The sequence below is a fragment of the Cervus canadensis genome, chromosome 23 (assembly GCF_019320065.1).
Source record: "Cervus canadensis isolate Bull #8, Minnesota chromosome 23, ASM1932006v1, whole genome shotgun sequence".
NCBI classification, from domain to species: Eukaryota; Metazoa; Chordata; class Mammalia; order Artiodactyla; family Cervidae; genus Cervus; species Cervus canadensis.
Genome location: NC_057408.1, coordinates 17,568,865 through 17,589,200, shown reverse-complemented (window position 1 = coordinate 17,589,200; position 20,336 = coordinate 17,568,865). Strand labels below are relative to the sequence as shown.

At 55.2% G+C, this 20,336-nt stretch overlaps 1 protein-coding gene across 4 annotated transcripts in view; it reads left to right on the top strand.

Moving 5' to 3' along the window:
* The window catches only part of KCNG2 (potassium voltage-gated channel modifier subfamily G member 2), a 53,684-nt gene extending 33,374 nt beyond the window's left edge, over nt 1-20,310 (top strand). For all 4 annotated transcript variants that reach the window (XM_043444378.1, XM_043444376.1, XM_043444377.1 and 1 more), the window contains exon 3: nt 17,468-20,310. In XM_043444378.1, the coding sequence (XP_043300313.1) occupies nt 17,468-18,262 (795 nt within the window). In that variant the 3' untranslated portion in view covers nt 18,263-20,310. The remainder of the gene's footprint in view (nt 1-17,467) is intronic.
* The last annotated feature ends 26 nt before the right edge of the window (nt 20,311-20,336 follow it).

The following is a 20,336-nucleotide window of genomic DNA, read 5'->3' as shown; positions in this document are numbered from 1 at the left end:
CCCAGCAGTGGGCCAGCTGGCTTCTGTGATGATTCTGTGTTTACGTTTCCGGGGAGCTTCTGCTGTCTCCCCCGCCGCTGCAGCCTTGACTCACCAGGGAAGTTTCCAGGCACGAGGCGTTGGAGATGGAGGGCAGAGAAGAATGTGAAACGCTTCATTCTTTTCTTGATTATTGGATTTTTTTTCCAGTAGAATTTAGCTTGGGCTAAAATATTATCTGTATGTGATCTCTGATTTTAATCAAGTAACTAAGTAATTTCTTTTTAAAATTTCAAGTCTTCTTTTGAAGGCTCAGAAAGCTTCCTCTGAGGGGCTCAGCACTGACCGTCCCTTGAGCCTGAGGTCCTGTCTTCCACTAGCAAGGATGCTTCCGCAGGGCACCTACACTCTAGTGGATGGTCCAGATCAATGCACCCAACTTCCTCCTGGAGAAGGATCTTGGGAGCAGGAAGCGTCCTCAGGAATCAGAGGTGGCTGGTGTGGCTCCCTTGTCTTTAGTTTGGGGACATCGCTTGTCATCTCTGGCAGCGTTAGTGTTTGGTGGTTATTTTTGTGTTTGGTGCAGAAAAGCATGGAGGGAGAGGAAAGATTATTATCCTCCATTATTCAGGGAATCAGAGGAAAATGGTTCCGCGGTTCCCGCTGCCGACCCATAAAACGCCCCCTTGAGTGAGTGGGACCCCTATGGGGGTGAAGGAAGCCCCCAGTGCACAGAGACCCCGGCTTTGGGGTGGCCGGGGTGTGGCCTTTGGGCACAGGGACCCCCCTCTGCCTTGGCCCCAGGCGGGTCTCACCGTTGATGTCACAGAGTCTCTCATGTTGCCTCGGGTCCCCTTCCCCGCCCCAGGGAGGACTCTGCAGCCAGACTGCTCAGGGCGGCTGAGAGCAGTGGGCAGAGGCCCTGGTGCTGCCTGAAGCTGTGCGGGGCCTGTGTGCTTGTGGGGGGCTTCTGGGCAGCCCGCCCTCCAGAGTCCAGGCTGTGGCCGGCCCGGTGTCTCTTCGATGCCCAGGAAGCCCCTGTGCCCAGTGGTGGTTCTGTCCGGAATCTCCTCTCACACGTCGTAACTGAGTGAGAGCTGGTCTCTGCTTTTCGTTGTTTATAGGATGGATGATGGGAAAAGCATACTTGTGGGACGAACCTTGAGGACGCTGTGGTGAGTGAAACAAGCCGACTGTCAGGACAGAGCCTGTGTGACTCCACCTAGCCGAGGCGTTTGGAGTCAGCAGACCCTTGGGGATGGAAGTGGACGGGCTGGGTGGGGACTGGCGGGGCTCTAGGGACCTGCAGGGCACAGACCACCAGGGGGAAGCAGCTGGGGTTCCACTGCATCCAGCGCCTCACGAGCTCCCGAGGACCCTCGGCCCAAGGGCGGTCAGGACCCCCTCATGCTCAGCGAGAGAGCAGTGGGCCCCGGGCCGAGGGGGGCCTGGGCCGAGGCGGGCGCCGGGCCAAGCGGGGCCCGGGCCAAAGGGCATGCAGCCCCAGCCCTTGCTGCTCCTGCCCTGCCCGTCGAGATGCAGGGAGCAGGGGTCCCCAACTCCATGGTCCTCACCTTGGCGTCCAGGTCAGAGCGGCCAGGGGCCACGGGGCAGCTGAGGGCTGAGCTCAGCCTGGATGCCCGCCCTGCGCAACCCCCAGGCCCCTTCCCAGATGCAGTGGAACCCTGGCTGCTTCCCCGCTGTGTGAAGCTGGCTCGGTGAGCGCTGAGGCCTGCTTCTCGGTGGCTCGTTCAGGGTCGGGCCTTGATTCCGGCTCCATGTGGACCCGCGTGTGTCCCCGCTGCCGCGAAACAAACCACCACCAGCGTCCTCCTCAAACAGCCCATCTCTGCCTCGTGGTCCTGCTGGGATCTGACCTCTTGTCAGGGCTGGTTCCTCCTGAGGCTTCAGGGGACTCCCTCCCTCGTCCCGGGGCCCCTCAGCTGGCTCTCCTCTCCTGCCACGGTTCCCTCCCTGAGGCCAGGCGACTCCAGCTCCAGGGCTGACCCCTGACCTCCCTCCTGCATGTCACCGTAGGAGCCCCGAGCCAGAGGGAGGCGAGCCCCCCATCCTGCTTCCTTGGGGTCTGCAGCGTCTCTGGCCTCACTCCTAGGGTGTTGGGGGCTCAGTGAAGGAGACAGAGCATGTTTCTAGCCCCCCCCACCACCTTGCTCTCAGGTAACACACAGGCATCAGGTGCGCCCAGAGCACCCCATCCCTGCTGGATATTCGGTTCTGCGAGAGGTGTGTCCAGAGTGGTTAGGCGACCCCGGGAACGGGTGTGCACTCTGGCGCCCACCCCACTGGACGTCGCAGCGATCAGACAGATGCTGAGGACAGGCCTTTGGAACCAGAGAGGCCTTTGTTCCAGCAGTTGGCTCTCGGATTCCTCCCTGCGGGGCGTTGCCTGGAGACAACGGCTGGGCCGGCATATAGTGAGGCCCGGGCGCACACGCCGGCCTGGGGAACAGAGCGTCCTCGGAGGCTGTGCTCAACCCATCACTTCCTTTTCATGGAGGCTGGTGTTTGACTTGCAAGTCGATTTTTAACTCTAAGCTCATATGATTAAATCAAGACCCACGTAATTAGTTATGGATTTCATGAGTGCAACTTCGAGCACCAGATTCACGAAGACACTTGGCAACAGCATCGGAAGCTGGCAGCAGAGCTGCTGCTGCGTGTGGGCACAGACATGCTCGTTGAGCTTAGCAGCCTGAGCCGGGCTGAGGGCTTCGCTGCTCCAAGCTGTCAGTCAGGGCTCCCCAGCGAACAAACAGAACCGGTGCAGTGGGCTTGCAGCCTGCTCCGTGGGGCGCGGGGCTGGCCCGCTGCGGTGTGAGAAAGCACAGGCTCACAGGCTCAGGGACTCTGCCTCTGATGACTTGACCTGGAGCCTTCCGTACCCCCGACTTGGATGACGTCGGGCCTTAGAGTTGATAGCAAAGTTTCTTAGACTTTGGGGGCTGCAGGATAGAATACAGGCGAGAAGGACATGAATTTGGGGTGCTGGGGGCAGAATGCTGCCATCTGAATGTCATGTTCCCAGAATTCGCAGGCTGAATCCCAAGCCCAGTGTGTCAGGATGGGGGCTTCTGGGGGTGACAGAGCCATAAAAGCCGAGCCTCGTGATGGGATCATTCTCCTACAACAGTGACCACCCAGAGCTGCCCACCCGTTCGTCTCCGTGCAGACACAGTGAGAGGTGCTTCCATAAACCAGGAGGCAGGGACCCACTAGACACCACGTGTGCCAGTGCCCGGACCGCGGATGTCCAGCTCAAGAGCTGAGAGCGACGAGCTGCTCTTTCAGTGCGGACAGCAGCAGGGCTCGAGCCAGTGGCAAAGGAGCCCCTGAGCACAGGGACCTGGGCTTCAGTACAGTCCGTGGCAGCTCGTTTCCTGTCCACCAGGGGTAAGAATGCTGTATTGGGGCCACTGCAGCAGGGCAGGACCGTGGGGCCCTCCCATACATGTTGACTGGATGCCAGGCCCCGCGTCCAGGAGCCTCCAGTCCCACCCAGCAGGGGCCGTCTGCGTCCCATCGTCACGCCGTGCCAACAGGCTGCAGTGCTTCCTGACCGTGGTCAGGGCCAGGAAGCCGAAAGGAGGAAGGGAGGACAGACCCCAGCCGGCTGCCGGCGCAGCCACTGACTCCAGATAGGGCCCTGCCCCTGGAGCCCCAGGACCGAGCTGGGGACAGTGGGCTGGACCGTGGGTCTGGCCACTTGGGTTTCTTATTTGCAAAGGTCTGATCCAGGAACCGACATGATCTGGTGGCAGATACTTCGCTGCGGGCGAAGCTGGGTCTGGTACGGGTCCAGCCCTGATCATCGTGCTCTTCTGTGAAGTGAGGGGGGCCCTAGGGCTGTGAGGAGGGCGAAAGGGCAGCCCCTCCCCACGGGGAGTCTCGTCTGCAGCCCCCACTCTGGCCTGGCGCCCCTGCCACCCCCCAGAACTGCAGGCCAAGCCCCAGCAGTCACCGGCCGCCGCGTTGGAGGGAACACTGGCTGTTTTCACGGGGGACCCTCCTGCCAGACTCTGAAAGCCTCTGGAAACAGAGCCACATGTGCCAGGGGATAAACATGGAGCTCGGGGCATTTTCCTCCACTTTCCACGTAAATTTGGCAGGAAAAATAGAGGATTTCTGTTTTGGATTTGTGCTTTAGTCTGAGGGAAAAAAAGACTTGTGCTCAAATGCCTAGAATAGAAGCTACAAGGTTCTTTTTTTTTTTTTAAAGACAACTTTTTCGAGCAGTTTTAAATTCACAGCAAAACTGAGAGGAAGGTACAGAGAGTTCCTGTGCACCCCTGCCCCACCCTTACACAGCATCGCACGTTATCAGCCTCCCTGAGAGCGGACTTTCTTACAAATGATGAACCTCCATTGGCAACCGCCCAAAGCCTATGGTTTACATTAGGGCTCCAGCTCATTCTGTTGGTTTGGACACATGTACAATGACCTGTATCCACCGTAACGGTATCCCTCAGAACTGTTTTCCTGCCCTGAAAACCCTCTGTGCCTCCCCTGACCCCCTCCCCTTCCCCAGGCCCTGGCACCGCTAATCCTTCCACTTTATCTGTAGTTTTGCCTTTTTCAGAATGTCCTATAGTTGAAATTCTTTGCAGATTAACCTCTTTCAGTTAGTAATATGCATTTAAGTTTTATCCATTATTTCATGACTTGATAGCTTGTTTCTTTTTGGCCTTGAATAATATCCATTGTCTGGATGTTCTGGAGTTGGTTTACCTGCCAGGTCCTTCAGACCTCTTGGCTGCTTCCAGGTTTGGCAATTATGAACAGAGCTGCTATAAGCACCTCTGTGCAGGTTTTTGTGTGAACGTAAGTTTTTGATTCCTTTGGGTAAAAACCAAGGAGTGTGGTTGCTGTGTCACTGGGTAAAATATACTTAGTTTTTTACGAAAGCACCAAACTGTCTCCCAAAGTGCCTGCCCCACTCTGTCCCCCCAGCGACACTGGCTGAGCCCCGTTGCTCCCCTGCCACCAGCATTTGTGCTGCCAGTGCTCTGGAAGGGGCCTTTCTGACAGGCATGGTGTCTCCGTGTTGTTTTCCCTTGCATCTCCCTGACGACATATGAGTGGGGCGTCTTTTCATGTGCTGCTTTGCCATCTGCGTATCTTCTTCTCTCCCATATTTACTGAGAACCTTGGCAGGCCCCTGGCAGCAAATCTCCCAGTAAATCTCAACAGGTACTCTGGAGCTTACAACTCTCAGATTTGTTCACGCTGAGCCTCCAGCAATTGAAAATCACAGTTCAGGATTTCCTACCAGCACTGGTTCCAGGCGGCTTTGTCTCGCCCCTGGAAGCCTGGCTCCCTGCGTTCACCCGTCTGTCGCTCCAGTCTTGGGGGCAGTGGTTTGCCCTGTGCCCTCCCTTCTCTTACAGACCAAAGAAGAGTGTGTTTTTCAGTCTGTTCAGATTTTTAGCTGTTGTTTGGAGAGAGTGGCAGCTGCCAAGCCCCTGTCGTGCAGAACCGGAAACCGGTCCCAAGTCTCTGCCGTGATCTAGCCAAGGCTGTGGGTTCACCTTCTCTGTCATACAAGAGGCAAACGGGTGCTGGTTAAGTTCTCAGACTTAAACGCAAACCAGGGCTCCCACCCCAGCCCCTGTACAGATGGCTGAGGACCCAAAAACACAAGGTCTCCTTTCTGAGCCTGTGTTTCTCATCTGTAAAATGCGGATACTTCAGAGTTGCTGAGATTAAAGTGAACAATGCTTGCGAAACGACTCTTGACAGTGCTTTGCACAGAGAATTAAGTGACAGCTTTCACCCTTTTGCACACAAGATGCTGTAGCACAGGCGGGCCACGGGGTGAGTGGAGGTGAAGAGCACGTGTCCAGGCGCCAGCTGCTGTGGGGGACGCAGTGGGAGCTGCTGGTCCGTGGCGGGCGGGGATCGGACCGGGAGTGTGGGGGTAGCCAGTCCACAGGCGCAGCTGGAGAGGCGGCCGACCCGCCCTGCGTGGCTGTCCGCAGGCGCCTCGCCGCAGCCAGGGTGCAAGCGGAGCCCGTGGCAAGGCCTCTGCCTCCCTGGTGGTGGAGGTGGTGGGCAGGCCGGCTGGGAGGTGGGGGCGGGACGACCCCCTGGCCACCTCCCGCCCTCCCTCCTGCTGCCATGAGGAGCCCCTGCGGGGTTCTCTGCACCCGAGTCTGCACTGACCCCCTCCGGCCACTGCCCTCGGCTTCAAGAACCTTCCTGTCTCAGCTGTCTTGCTGGGAGGCCCGGGTCCTGTTCTCCCTACGGCCACCTCGATCAGGAGGGACGGTCACTCGCTCTAGACCCGGGAGGGTGGGCAGGCGGGCGGACGCGGCCCGAGGAGGAGGCAGTGGGGCCTGTGGGTCCCTGTAGCCCGCGCCCACCCAGCCGGCCCCAGGCGCCCCCCACCCCGGCCACTGCGCCCACCCTCGTGGGCGGCCCTGACGTGCGGTGACGAGGACGTGCTGGGCAGCTGGGGCTTGAGGGCGAGGGACGGGAGTCATCTTGGGTTGCAGGAGGACCCAGGGCGCCCCTGCCCTGCGGCTGGCAGTGTGGGAGCAGCTGTGAGGACACTGAATGTGGGGTGGATGTGGGTGGGGGTCCCGGGACCTCTTGGGTGCACCTGAACCCTGGCCTCCGCTCTTCCCGCCCAGGCTTGCAGCGTTTTCTTTAAAAGCCGCGTGTTTAAGGCAGGGAGATTATCTGGCACCAGGCAGTGGCAGGAACAGACCTGAGCATTCAGGTGACACTAGGCTCCACTTAAGCCCTAGATGGGACTGCACTGGTGACTCAGCTGGTAAAGAATCCGCCTGCAATGCTGGAGACCTGGGTTCGATCCCTGGGTCGGGAAGATTCCCTGGAGAAGGGAACGGCTACCCACTCCAATATTCTGGCCTGGAGAATCCCTTGGACAGAGGAGCCTGGCAGGCTTCAGTCCATGGGGTCACAGAGTCAGATGCGACCGAGGGACTTTTCGAGCCCTAGATATTCATTATAACATGAATGTACATTTTTAAGGAGAAGGCATTGCCTGCTGTAATTCAGCAAATTGGCTGTTCTCAAACGAAAAGCTCGTGCTGTTTATTTTACCATGAATACTAACTTATCAACACCCGTCAGAAGTTTGGTGAGGGTCAGGGTCAGGGTGTGGGTGAGACACCCCTGCATTGGCAGTTCCTGGGGAGAGGGGTGCACTCCAAGGAGCACGGTGAGGGGGGCCTGGAAGACTTGCTCTTCCTGATACAACCTAGAAATGAGTGTCTGGAGAAGTACACCCAGCGTGCCCGCGGGAACCACCCTGTGGGCATAGCTGGGTGCAGAGCAGGGAGAAACCAGCCACCAAAGCTCAGATCCTGCCTGGACGGTCAGCCAGGCCCCCTGCCTGCCCAGATGGCCTGTCCCTCTGCTCCCCCAGTGGCCCAAAAACACGCCCCTCAGAGAGTGTCCTGGTTGTAAACACAATGCTTGCTCTTCACGGAGGCTGGGCAGATACAAAGCCGTATGGAGAACAAAGGGAAAACAAACAGCGAGGTAGTTACTGAAGGCTGAATGCGTCTCACGGCCTCTGCTCCGGAGCCTCTCGTGAGACTGGAGGAGAAGTGCGCAGGCAGCGTCTTGTAGCCACTTGGCCCCGTGACAGTAGCAGCCAGGCAGTCCTGTTCTGTAGTTTTACGTGTGCCCTCCTGCTTCCGGCCCTTGCTGTCACGAGTCCTGCTGGGATGAACACTTACTCACCCAGTTTCCACCACTCGACCGCTCACCTGATCAGGTCCCCAGCTGTGCCCATCTGGGGTGCTGTGCCCATCTGGGGGCTGCAAGCCCACGCCCCAGATGCTGCCCCGAGGAGGCCTTGCCTTGCTTTCATGAGCTCAAGTCCCCAGACCCTGGCCTACCAGTGCTGGGTGGCCTGGTAACAAGTTGCCTGGTCCTTTAAAAAAAAGTCACCTCCTACTTTTAAATTTTCATTCAGTCACCCCTGGAAGCCGACATCTCACGTCTTCACCTCCATTTGTACTTCCCACAGTTCCATCTTCTTTGTCCAGCTGCCGTGGGTGGTCTGTTCTCAGCTCCCTGTGAGCACCTCGGGATTCCTCAGTGGGAGACGAGCAGGCGGCCTCAGGGGACCCCTCACCATGTCCGCCTTGAGCAGCCTTCTCTGCCCGCCTGCCCCGCCGTGCTTCGCCCCCAGGATGCCCGTTCAGTGCTGGCCACGGTCCTGGTCCCGCGGGTCCTCAGCACGCCTGCCAGCTGACGAAATAACCATAACACACTGTGCCCCTGCCCATGCGTCTCTACTCCTGGCTGCGGGGTGGACGTGTGGACATGGTTGGCAGGGAGGGCCGCCTTCCTGGAAAATATCACCTCCTGTTGAACCCAATCGGCATGTGGTGCAGGGGCCGGGCCCCTCCTGCCTGGGTCATGTGAGCTGGGAAGCGTCGCGGGACCAGCTGTCCAGCTTGGGCGTCTCTGCCCTCGTAGAGGAGCCACGTCTGAACCCAGGCAGCCAGGAAGGTGCGGTTAAGTCGCTGCTGCCAAAGGTTCTCAGGGAAACTCACGCAGCTGTGCGTCGGGGGCGCTCTCATGGATGGGTGGGGCCGAGCCCATCACAGAAGAGAGGAGAAAGCGTGTCTGTGCCCCGTGGCAAGGGCACAGCCACTGCTGTGGATGCACCCCAGGACCAGGGATTAAGATTGGGGAACAAATGAGAAGCAGTGGCTTCAGATTTTGTATCCTTGTCTGTGACACAGGAAGCACTCAGATTGGTGGTAGGGAACCGTTCTCCCCCGAGACGGATGCCCCCCCTCGTTGATCCGTGGGTGGCGCCGCTGTCTGTCACCAGCTTGCTGTCTGTGTCCATCTCAGCTCACGCTGGTCACTTCTGCAGGGACATCGGAACCCTGGGGGTCTGCTCCTCAGGGCACCAAAGTGTGAGATGCTGGCGACCACAGTTCTAGCTGATTCCTGAACCCCCGCGGGGTTCAAGCTGGTGCATCGTGTTCAGAAGGGACCATGGAGGGCAGGCAGAGGGTGGCGGACTTCACAGCAAGGTATCTTCATTTCTTTCCATGTAACCCCATAAAGCTAGTCCACAGGATGTTGACAGGAAAGTGAACTGACAGCTCCGCTTCAGTGTGGGTAATTTCAAGTGAGCGCATTCGTGACTTCTATGAAAATGACTGTTTGATCTTTTTATACAATTTGTTCTCCTAAGTGAATTTAATATTCCTTCTCCTGATTATCTATTTGTACTACAAGAGTCTTCTATCAAGATAATTGGAAAAAAATAAACCTCAACTAAGTTCAAAGGCAGGTTATTATGAATGTTAGTAAATTGAGTTAATAAATATTTTCCTTTAAGTGCTCATGGGAGGCAGAGAGAAAATCTTGCACAAAGCTGTTGATGAGTGAGTGGATAAATTAGTAAGGACAGAGCACTCACCCTTTGCAACATCCTGCGACACACTGGCCTGTTCCCAGCTGCAGACAATAGCTCGGACCAGCTCCTCTGCTGGACACAGGGTCCGTGCTGGATCAACAGAGGGGTGCGAATCGGTGTCCAGAACACATGCGGGCAGCAAGGGGACATGTGTTTTCAGAGTCTGATTACCCTGGACAAACACAGGCAGAGTCTGCCCGCCTCGGGGTCTGCGTTGAAGCGCTCCCGGCGTTGGGGGCCTTAGCCCGGGTGGCAGGTGTTGGCCGAGCTCGGAGCCATCCTCACGGTGAGCAGTCCACCCCGACCTCCCGTCCATCTCCTCGCCCTCACACCTGGGTTTATCCTCAAGGAGCAATGGCACTCGGGCGTCAGCAGTCTCCTTGGCAGAATGGACACCACAATGTTTGATGCTCTGAAAAGAGAACGAAGCCAGGAGTGGGAGCACAGCCAGGCCAGGCCTCTCCTGACCGCGCCCAGGGTGCTGGCTGCCCCCCGGCCCATGTTACCGAGGAAGCTAGTCGGGGTGCCTGCTTATTCTACTAGAAAATTGAGGCAGCATCGATGCCATGGGACTGCCAGGCTGTGGAGGCTGCAGTTTGAGAAAACGGTTCAAAAACCACTTTGTTAGTTAGGACATGGAAGCAACCTAGATGTCCATTGGCAGACGAATGGATAAGAAAGCTGTGGTACGTATACACAATAGGATACTACTCAGCTATTGAAAAGAATGCATTTGAGTCAGTTCTAATGAGGTGGATGAAACTGGAGCCTATTATACAGAGTGAAGTAAGTCAGAAAGAAAAACACCCATACAGTATATTAACACATATATGTGGAATTTAGAAAGATGGTAACGATGACCCTGTATGTGAGACAGCAAAAGAGACACAGATGTAAAGAACAGTCTGTTGGACTGTGTGGGAGAAAGCGAGGGTGGGATGATTTGAGAGAATAGCATTGAAACATGTATGTTATCATATGTGAAATAGATCTTCAGTCCAGGTTCGATGCATGAGACAGGGTGCTCAGGGCTGGTGCACTGGGATGACCCAGAGGGATGGGATGGGGAGGGAGGTGGGAGCAGGGTTCAGGATGGGGGACACATGTACACCATGGCTGATTCATGTCAATGTATGGCAAAAACCACTCAATATTGTAAAGTAATTAGCCTTCAATTAAAATAAAGTAATTGAATTAATTACAGTGGAAGTGAGAAATAGATTTAAGGGACTAGGTCTGATCGACAGAGTACCTGATGAACTATGGACAGAGGTATATAACACTGTACAGGAGACAGGAATCAAGACCATCCCTAAGAAAAAGAAATGCAAAAAAGCAAAATGGCTGTCTGAGGAGGCCTTACAAATAGCTGTGAAAAGAAGGGAAGCAAAAAGCAAAGGAGAAAAGGAAAGATATACCCATTTGAATGCAGAGTTCCAAAGAATAATAGCAAGCACAGATAAGAAGGGCTTCCTCAGCGATCAATGCAAAGAAATAGAGGAAAACAATAGAATGGGAAAGACTAGAGATCTCTTCAAGAAAATTAGAGATCCAAGGGAACATTTCATGCAAAGATGGGCTCAATAAAGGACAGAAATGGTATGGACCTAACAGAAGCAGACGATATTATGAAGAGGTGGCAAGAATACACAGAAGAACTGTACAAAAAAGATCTTCATGACCCAGATAAACACGACGGTGTGATCACTCACCTAGAGCCAGACATCCTGGAATGTGAAGTCAAGTGGGCCTTAGGAAGCATCACTACAAACAAAGCTAGTGGAGGTGATGGAATTCCAGTTGAGCAATTTCAAATCCTGAAAGATGATGCTGGGAAAGTGCTGCACTCAATATGCCCGCAAATTTGGAAAACTCAGCAGTGGCCACAGGACTGGAAAAGGTCTATTTTCATTCCAATCCCAAAGAAAGGCAATGCCAAAGAATGTTCAAACTACCACACAATTTGCACTCATCTCACACGCTAGTAAAGTAATGCTTAAAATTCTCCAAGCCAGGCTTCAGCAATACGTGAACCATGAAATTCCAGATGTTCAAGATGGTGTTAGAAAAGGCAGAGGAACCAGAGATCAAATTGCCAGCATCCACTGGATCATCGAAAAAGCAAGAGAGTTCCAGAAAAACATCTATTTCTGCTTTATTGACTATGCCAAAGCCTTTGACTGTGTGTATCACAATAAATTGTGGAAAATTCTGAAGGAGATGGGAATACCAGACCACCTGACCTGCCTCTTGAGAAACCTGTATGCAGGTCAGGAAGCAACAGTTAGAACTGGATATGGAACAACAGACTGGTTCCAAATAGCAAAAGGAGTACGTCAAGGCTGTATATTGTCACTGTGCTTATTTAACTTATATGCAGGGTACATCATGAGAAACGCTGGGCTGGAGGAAGCACAAGCTGAAATCAAGATTGCCGGGAGAAATATCAATAACCTCAGATACGCAGATGACACCACCCTTATGGCAGAAAGTGAAGAAGAACTAAAGAGCCTCTTGATGAAAGTGAAAGAGGAGAATGAAAAAGTTGGTTTAAAGCTCAACATTCAGAAAACTAAGATCATGGCATCCGGTCCATCACTTCATGGCAAATAGATGGGGAAACAGTGTCAAACGTTATTTTCTTGGGCTCCAAAATCACTGCAGATGGTGACTGCAGCCATGAAATTAAAAGATGCTTACTCCTTGGAAGAAAAGTTATGAGCAACCTAGACAGCATATTAAAAAGCAGAGACATTACTTTGCCAACAAAGGTCCATCTAGTCAAGGCTATGGTTTTTCCAGTGGTCATGTATGGATGTGGAGTTGGACTATAAAGAACGCTGAGCGCCGAAGAATTGATGCTTTTGAACTGTGTTGTTAGAGAAGACTCTTGAGAGTCCCTTGGACTGCAAGGAGATCCAACCAGTCCATCCTAAAGGAGATCAGTCCTGGGTGTTCATTGGAAGGACTGATGTTGAAGCTAAAGCTCCCATACTTTGTCCACCTGACGCAAAGAACTGACTCATTTGAAAAGACCCTGATGTTGGGAAAGATTGAGGGCAGGAGGAGAAGGGGACGACAGAGGATGAGATAGTTGGATGGCATCACTGACTCAATGAACATGGGTTTGGGTGGACTCTGGGAGCTGGTGATGGACAGGGAGGCCTGGCATGCTGCGGTTCATGGGGTCACAAAGAGTCTGACACTAGTGAGCAACTGAACTGAATTAATTAAAAATAAAAAAACCCACTTTGTTTGCAGAAGGGCCTGGTGGGGACCACTCTGACCCATCCCTTGGGCTCCACCCCAACCCATGTGACACTTCTGGCTGCCTGCCCTCCCCCGCAGGAGCCCTGAGAGCGGGCTTGGGGTACAGCCACAGAAGGTGTGGGAGAACCCGCCATGGGCTGAACCAGCCCCCATGCACCCGCGGGCACCTGGACTGGGAGACTCCCGCCTGCTGGTGAGGATCCCCTCCAAGGCCCCGCCTGACCTCCTCACTTGCGAAGCCCAGGGGCTCTGCCACCGAGGGGGAGGCCTGTTAGAAAAGGGCAAAGGCAGAGCCTGGAGGAGCCGGGAGCCCCAGGGCCCACAGGGCAGGCCCATGCGTGTGCCGCTGGGTGGGGCGGGCTGGCACTGCTCTGGGGGCGCTTGGAGACCAGACCAATGGAGACGTGGGGGAGGGAAGGACATCGGGCACGTAGGTTTACTGCTGACCCGATTTTGGCCAAATAGGCCAGTTGTGTCAAATTATGATAAATTAGGGTAATTTTCTAAAAGTTCCAAGAATAGTTCCCTCCACTTATCCTCCTGACTGGTCCTTGGGGGGGGGGGGGCGGTGCAGTGGAGGGGTTCACAGGCCGAATCCACTGGATTGACCTGCCTCTGGGCAGGTGCGGGGGCGAGGGGCCGCCTCCTGCCTGCCCCAGGGGCATCTAGGGTCTTCATCCTTCCTCCTCCTGCACTTGGGGCCACCACCCACCCGATGGGGGCTTGCGGCTAGACTTGGCCAAGAGATGATGGGGGACCAGGAGCCCAAGTTCAGCCCGGACGAGCGGACGTCATGTGGGGGTGTTCCTGGGGTGTGGGTCATGGGACCCCCCAAGCACCCCGTGGGCTGAGGTCATCAGACTCCAGGTGAGGACGGCGAGTCCCCCTTCCTGCTGCCAGGGCTTCTGCCCCATCAGCCCCACGGCCCCTTCCTGCCCAACTCCTGCCGCGTCCTGAGGCCCCAGGCCCGGCAGGAGGCCCCTGTGGCTCCTCCAGGGCCGCGCCAGGTGGGCAGAGACCCAGGGCGTCAGCGCTGCCCGGAGGAGCTTCGGCCTCTCAGAGCCTGCCCCCAGCGTCCCCCAGGCTGCCCAGAAGGAACGAGGTGGAACGGGGCCGTGGGGGCCGCAGGGCTGCCGGGGTAGAAGTCTTTCATGTCATTTTATGTATTTATCGGTGGCTGTGCTGGGCCTCGGTTGCTGGGCCGGCTTTTCTCTAGTTGTGGTGCTCGAGCTTCTCATCGAGGTGGCTGCTCTCGTAGAGCCAGGGCTCTGGGCGCAGAGGCTTCTGTGGCTGTGGCACATGGGCTCTAGAGCGCGGGCTCAGCCATTTGGCTCTGTTGCTCCACTGCGTGTGGGATCTTCCTGGACCAGGGATGGAACCCATGTCTCCTGCATTGCCAGGCAGATTCTTTACCACTGAGCCACCAGGGAAGCCCTAATAATTATTTATTAACAATTATAATTATAATATATAATAATTATAGCTTTGCTGCTATATGATTCACATATAGTTTGCCCCTCTTGAGTGTATGATTCTGCTGTTTCTGGAGTGTCCCCAAATTCTGGAGCCATCACTCCCGTCTGATTTTAGAGAATCTCCATCTCCCAGGAGACCCTGGCAGCTGGTTCACGCATTCCTCAGCCCCTTCCGGCTCCTGCCAGCCCTGAGCTACCAAGGCTGTGTCTTAAATACTTCCTTGTTCTGGATCCTGAGAACAGAACCACCCAGCATGTCTGGCGTGACTGGACCTTCACCCTGAGCTGTCTTCAAGGCTCATCCACGTTGTAGCAGGAGTCAGCGCTTCATTTCTTCCATGGCCCAGTAGTGGCCCAGTGTGTGTTCGGCTTCCAGATTTTTAGTCCATCTGTCAGCAAGTGGACATCTGGGTTGTGTCCAGCTCTTGGCTGTTGTGATTTACTCGACCATGAACATCCATGTACAGGTTTCTGTGTGCACATGCGTGTTGACTTCTCCAGGCACACACCTAGGAGTGGGATGATGGGGCTGTGTGGCCACTCCATGAGGAAGGTTTGGGGGCACAGCCAGACTCTTTCCAAGGAGACTAGATTGCGGCACGCTCAATCAGCAGCACATGAGGCCTGGTTTCTCCGGCACTTGTCGTCGGCTCTTGCACTCTGGCTGTCCTGGTTGGGGTGAACTGGGATCTTAGGGTGGGTTTGCCCTACATTTCCCTGGTGGTGAATGGTGTTGAGCCCCATTTCATGTGCTTCTCAGTCACTTGTGTATCTTCTTTGGAGAAAGGTCTGTTCAGATCCCTTGCCCATTTTTAAAATTGGGTTGTCTTTTTTATCATTGAGATGTAGGAATTCTCTGTTCTAGATACAAGTCCCTTGTCACACATGAAAGTGAAAGTAAAGTCGCTCAGTCGTGTCTGACTCTTTGCCACTCCATGGACTGTAGCCCATCAGGCTTCTCCATCCATGGGGTTTTCCAAGCAAGAATGCTGGAGTGGGTTGCCATTTCCTTCTCCAGGGAATCTTTCCCATCCAGGGATCGAACCCAGGCCTCCCGCATTGAAGGCAGACACTACCTTCTGAGCCATGATGTGTACATATATTCTCCCGTTCTGCAGCTTATCTTATACTTCCCAAGGCACTCTGTATTAGTGTCTGTATTAGTCTGCTAGGACTGCTGTAACTAAGTATCACTGACCATGTTACTGAACAGAAACCTGTTTTCTCACAATCTCAGAGGCTGAAGTCTGAGGTCCCGGTGTTGACAGGTTGGTTTCTCTTGAGACGTCTCCCCTTGGCAAGTGGACGGCTGTCTTCTCCTGTGTCCTCACATGGTCCTGCCTCTGTGTGTGAGTGTGTCTCCTCACCTTCTCTTCTCAAAAGGACACCAGTCATGTTGTTGGACCAGGGCCCACACACAACCTCATTGTAGCCTTGTTTAATTGCTAAGTCATGTCTGACTCTTTGCAACCCCACGGACTGCAGCACACCAGGCTTCCCTGTCCTTCACTCTCTCCCAGAGTTTGCTCAAGTTCATGTCCATTGAGTTGGTGATGCCATCCAACCATCTCATCCTCTGTCACCCCCTTCTCCTCCTGCTGTCAATCTTTCCCAGCATCAGGGTCTTTTCCAATGAGTCGGCTCTTCTCATCAGGTGGCCAAAATATTGGAGCTTTAGCTTCAGCATCAGTCCTTCCAGTTAATAGTCAGAGTTGATTCCCTTTAGGATTGACTGGTTTGATCTCCTTGCTATCCAAGGGTTCTCAAGAGTCTTCTCCAGCATCACAGTTTGAAAGCATCAGTTCTTCGGTGCTCAGCCTTCTTTATAGTCCACCTCTCACATAGGTACATGACTACTGGAAAAATAATAGCTTTGACTAGACAGACCTTTGTTGGCAAGTTTAATCTATCTGTTTTATCTTGTTTGCTCCTGCTTTTGGTATCACATCTGAGAAGAGTCTGGGACCACTGGTTTTCAGCCTGAAGACCTTCCTTTAGAGTTCTGTAAGGCAGCTCTCGGTGTTTGTTCTTCTGGGCTAGTCTTCATTTCACCTTCATGCTTTGATGACAGTGTTGCTGGATATAGGAACCTCAGGTAGGGGGGTGTTTTCTGAGCAGTGTGAACACGGTTATCCACAGCTTCCTGCTGAGATGTTAGGTTGTTAATCTCACCTGAGTGACCTCTCAGGTGACCCATTGCTGTCTGTGCTGTTCCCAAGGTTTTCTCCTTGTCTGTGGCCTTCGGTATTTTTCCTGTGATGTCTCTTCCCTGACAGAACTCAGTGAGTCTCCTGGATGTGTGGGTCATTGCTTTTCAGCAGATCTGGGGAGTTTGCAGCCACTGTTTCTCAAACATTCTCCTCCTCGCTCCTCCCCCTCCCACTGGTACCTGGATGCCAGAGTGCTGGCCCAACCCCTGTGTCCCAGGTTCTCGCTGTTCTCAGCCTGTGTAATCGCCTCCAGCAATCTCCTAGTTCTCTAACCCTTTCCTCTGACAGTTTACATTCACTGCCAAGCTCCTGTAGTGAATTTTCTGTTATTGTATGCTTCAACTTCAAATTTTCCATTTGATTCTTTTAAAATTTTTCTTTTTTGATATTCTCCATCTGATGCTATGAACAGTCAATCAAATTTTCTTTAGTTCTGTGACCATACTTATAATGGCTGTTTTGAAGCTTTTTGTTAATCTGACATTTGGTCATTCTCATAGGAAGTTTCTGTTGCCTGATTTTTTTTTCTGATGTATAGGTCATACCTTACTGTTTCTTTGCCTGCCCTATGATTTTTTATTGAAAACTGGGCATTTTAGATGATAAAATATCTAGGAACACTGGATATTGCCCCCCCCCATGTTACTGTTCTCTGCTTGTGTGTTTAATGATTGGTTGGATTATTTTAGTGAAGTCTATTTTATTTTCTTCTTGGGTGTCTCCCTGAGCAGCCTCCTCCATGATCTGGGACTCTGGGAGGTGTAGGGTGGGGGTCTTGGTTCAAATACCAAAGACTCTCATTTTTAAATGAATTTCCATAGATTTTCTTGAATAAATGTTTCATTTGCTGTTGTCCTTGGAACTGCTTCTGGAGCTTTAAGTGGTTTTGTGTTTTGTTTTGTTTGTAAACAAATCAGCTGAGCTCTGCTCACTCTCTCGCAGGAAGCCCACCTCCTAGTACTTCTTTGTTAAAAAAAAAAAAAAAAGTAATTGGGTTTTTGTGCACAACCCTTGCCCTGCAGTGCTGACATCTGGAGGAAGGGCAGCCCAGGAGGGATAGGCCTCCGTGCCCCCAACAACAAGTCCCCCTCTCCCTGCAGGGTGAGTGCTCCCCTAAGTGTCGCAACCTGTTTGTGCTGGAGACGGTGTGCGTGGCCTGGTTCTCCTTCGAGTTCCTGCTGCGCTCGCTGCAGGCCGAGAGCAAGTGCGCCTTCCTGCGGACCCCGCTCAACATCATCGACATCTTGGCCATCCTGCCCTTCTACGTGTCGCTGCTCGTGGGCCTGGCGGCCCGGCCCGGCGTGGGAGGCAACAAGCTGCTGGAGCGCGCGGGGCTGGTGCTGCGGCTGCTGCGGGCGCTGCGCGTGCTCTACGTGATGCGCCTGGCGCGCCACTCGCTGGGGCTGCGCTCGCTCGGCCTGACCGTGCGCCGTTGCGCGCGTGAGTTCGGGCTGCTGCTGCTCTTCCTCTGCGTGGCCATGGCCCTCTTCGCGCCGCTCGTGCACCTGGCCGAGCGCGAGCTGGGCGCGCGCCGCGACTTCTCCAGCGTGCCAGCCAGCTACTGGTGGGCCGTCATCTCCATGACCACCGTGGGCTACGGCGACATGGTGCCGCGCAGCCTGCCCGGGCAGGTGGTGGCGCTGAGCAGCATCCTCAGCGGCATCCTGCTCATGGCCTTCCCGGTCACCTCCATCTTCCACACCTTCTCGCGCTCCTACTCGGAGCTCAAGGAGCAGCAGCAGCGCGCCGCCAGCCCCGAGCCCGCCCTGCGCGAGGACAGCACGCGCTCCGCCTCCGCCACCGCCACTGAGGAAGACGGCTCACAGAGCCCCGATGGCGCCGGCTCAGCCGGGGCCTCCTCGGAGGAGCTGTGGGCACGGGCGGTGCCGACCTGACCTGCGGGGACAGTCGGGGGCCTGGGGGCGGCACCGCGTCCTCGGCCCCCTTCGCTCTCAGAGGGGCGGGACGGCTCCTGTCGTCAGCCTGCATGTTGCTGGACCTGCGCACAACGGAACTTGGCCCGGGCCTGACCGGCCTGACTCGGGGGTCAAAGCCATCCTGTGCTTGGAGTAAAGAGTTTCACCCTAGGAGCACCACCAGCCTGTTCTGCGCTTTCCTTTTTTGTCTCCAGAGTTTCCACTCCATGGCCAACTAAAGATAAATTCCATAATCCTAGAAGCTCCAGGCCTGTAGCAAATGCCAGAAGACCACACTTGTACTTCAGCCTCACCCTGACCTTCCCCCGCTGGTCACTGTGGGGCTCAGTGGCCTTGGGGGGCAGCCTTGTGGAGCTGTGGGGAAAGGGCAGTGCCTTCCTGCTCCTGCTGTCACCCCTGGGGGCCATGCCCCCTCAGAGGGGGGCCTTTATGTAGCCTCTGTAGAGGCCACATGCCCACCAAGTAACGGGGGCACTTACAGCCCCCAGTTCCTTTGGGGGGTCTGTGCCAGCCCTGACCTCTGACCTCCCTTCCCTAGCCCTCATCTGCTGTCCCCTCAGAATGCCCAGCAACGCTGCAGGCCTGCGTGTCAGCCGGGGGCCCCACGGCCTCCCTGGGCGCCTGGCCCCCTCCCCGGGCATGCAGCTGCTGGAAGCTGGTCATCACAGAGCTGCTGCTTCTCCAGGGGAGGGGAGGGGTCTGTTCCAACGCAGCTCTTCAGCCACAAGCCTGCTCCTCCGGAGGAAACGACTTCCTCCTGGGCAGGGGGTTTTGCCGACCGTCCCTCCAAGGGATTGGTCAGCAGTGGGACAGCCCCCCTTCGCTGCAGTGGTCCTGAGGGCCCCCAGGAGCCCTGCAGAACCAGAGCCACCGCCGGTCACAGGATAGGTGCCGTGGGCCACCCTGCGGAGAACCGTGCAGGGACGGGGGCACGCTGTTCCCCAGCACCTGGGCGGGCCACCAGCCCTGGCTTTCCTGCTCCTCCCATCCTGCCCCGACCCTCCCACATGGTCCCTCGGGCCGGGGGCTGGCGGGCCTCTGCTGGCCAAGGCCTGCGTTGCCCACCTAGGTTGGGGGCAGGGACGAGCCGGGTCCCTGCCAGCCTGTGGCCCCACACCCACCCTGGAAGCCCACACCGAGATGCTCCCTGGGACAGTCTGCGTGAGTCCTGTAAGACACAATGCGCCATGGCTGCTTCCTGCCAGAGCTCTCTGGTTCATCCAAACACGTCTGTACACGTTTAAAGGGGGTGGTCTCTGTCGGTGACATTCCAGGGACCTTCAGCAAACAGCCCCCTACCCTCAGGGCTGCTCCTGCACATGCTGTAACCTCCCTGGGCCCCGACTGGCCCTCCATTGCCCCAGCTGACCCCTGGGGGCTCGGGGATTCACTCAGATCACCAGGGCCACTCCAGGGTTGAATGTGCTCCACCGACAGTGATGTGGGTCTGAAACCCCCATATCTGCTGCCAAAATAGGCCCAACTCTGGTACCTCTTATTTCAAAGGAAAATGCCCCCCTCCCACACACACACACAGTTTTTTCCCGGCCAGCTGGAATCCAGGACGGGCAGCAAGAGGCACTCGAGCTGTGGGCAGGCAGGCGGCTCTCTGAGCTGTTCACCTGCTCTCACTCTGAGTAGACGCGGTCACTCACCCAGGAGTTGGGGCAGCAGCACCGTCTTCTTCCCATTTCCAAAATGTCCCCCGTGTTGAGAGGAAGAGCTATGAAAGTGACCCTCATATATTTTTCTCACTGGGAGCCCCAGGTGGAGTTACTATTAAAAATATCTGCCTTGCCCTAGTGGACGTCTTGTCCAGGGCCCGGGCACAGAGCCCTCTTGGCCAGTGTGGCACCAGGCCTGTGAACCCGCCCGCTCTGCTTGGTCTCCAAAGGGCAGCTCCTCAGAGGAACACGGGAGCCGCTTCCGAGCTGGTTCTCTGCTCATCAGTCAAGTCAGAGGAGGCTACAGGTAAGTTCTCAGGAACAAAGATGGGTTCCCCAAAAAGGCACCCCATATATTTTTTGCCTCT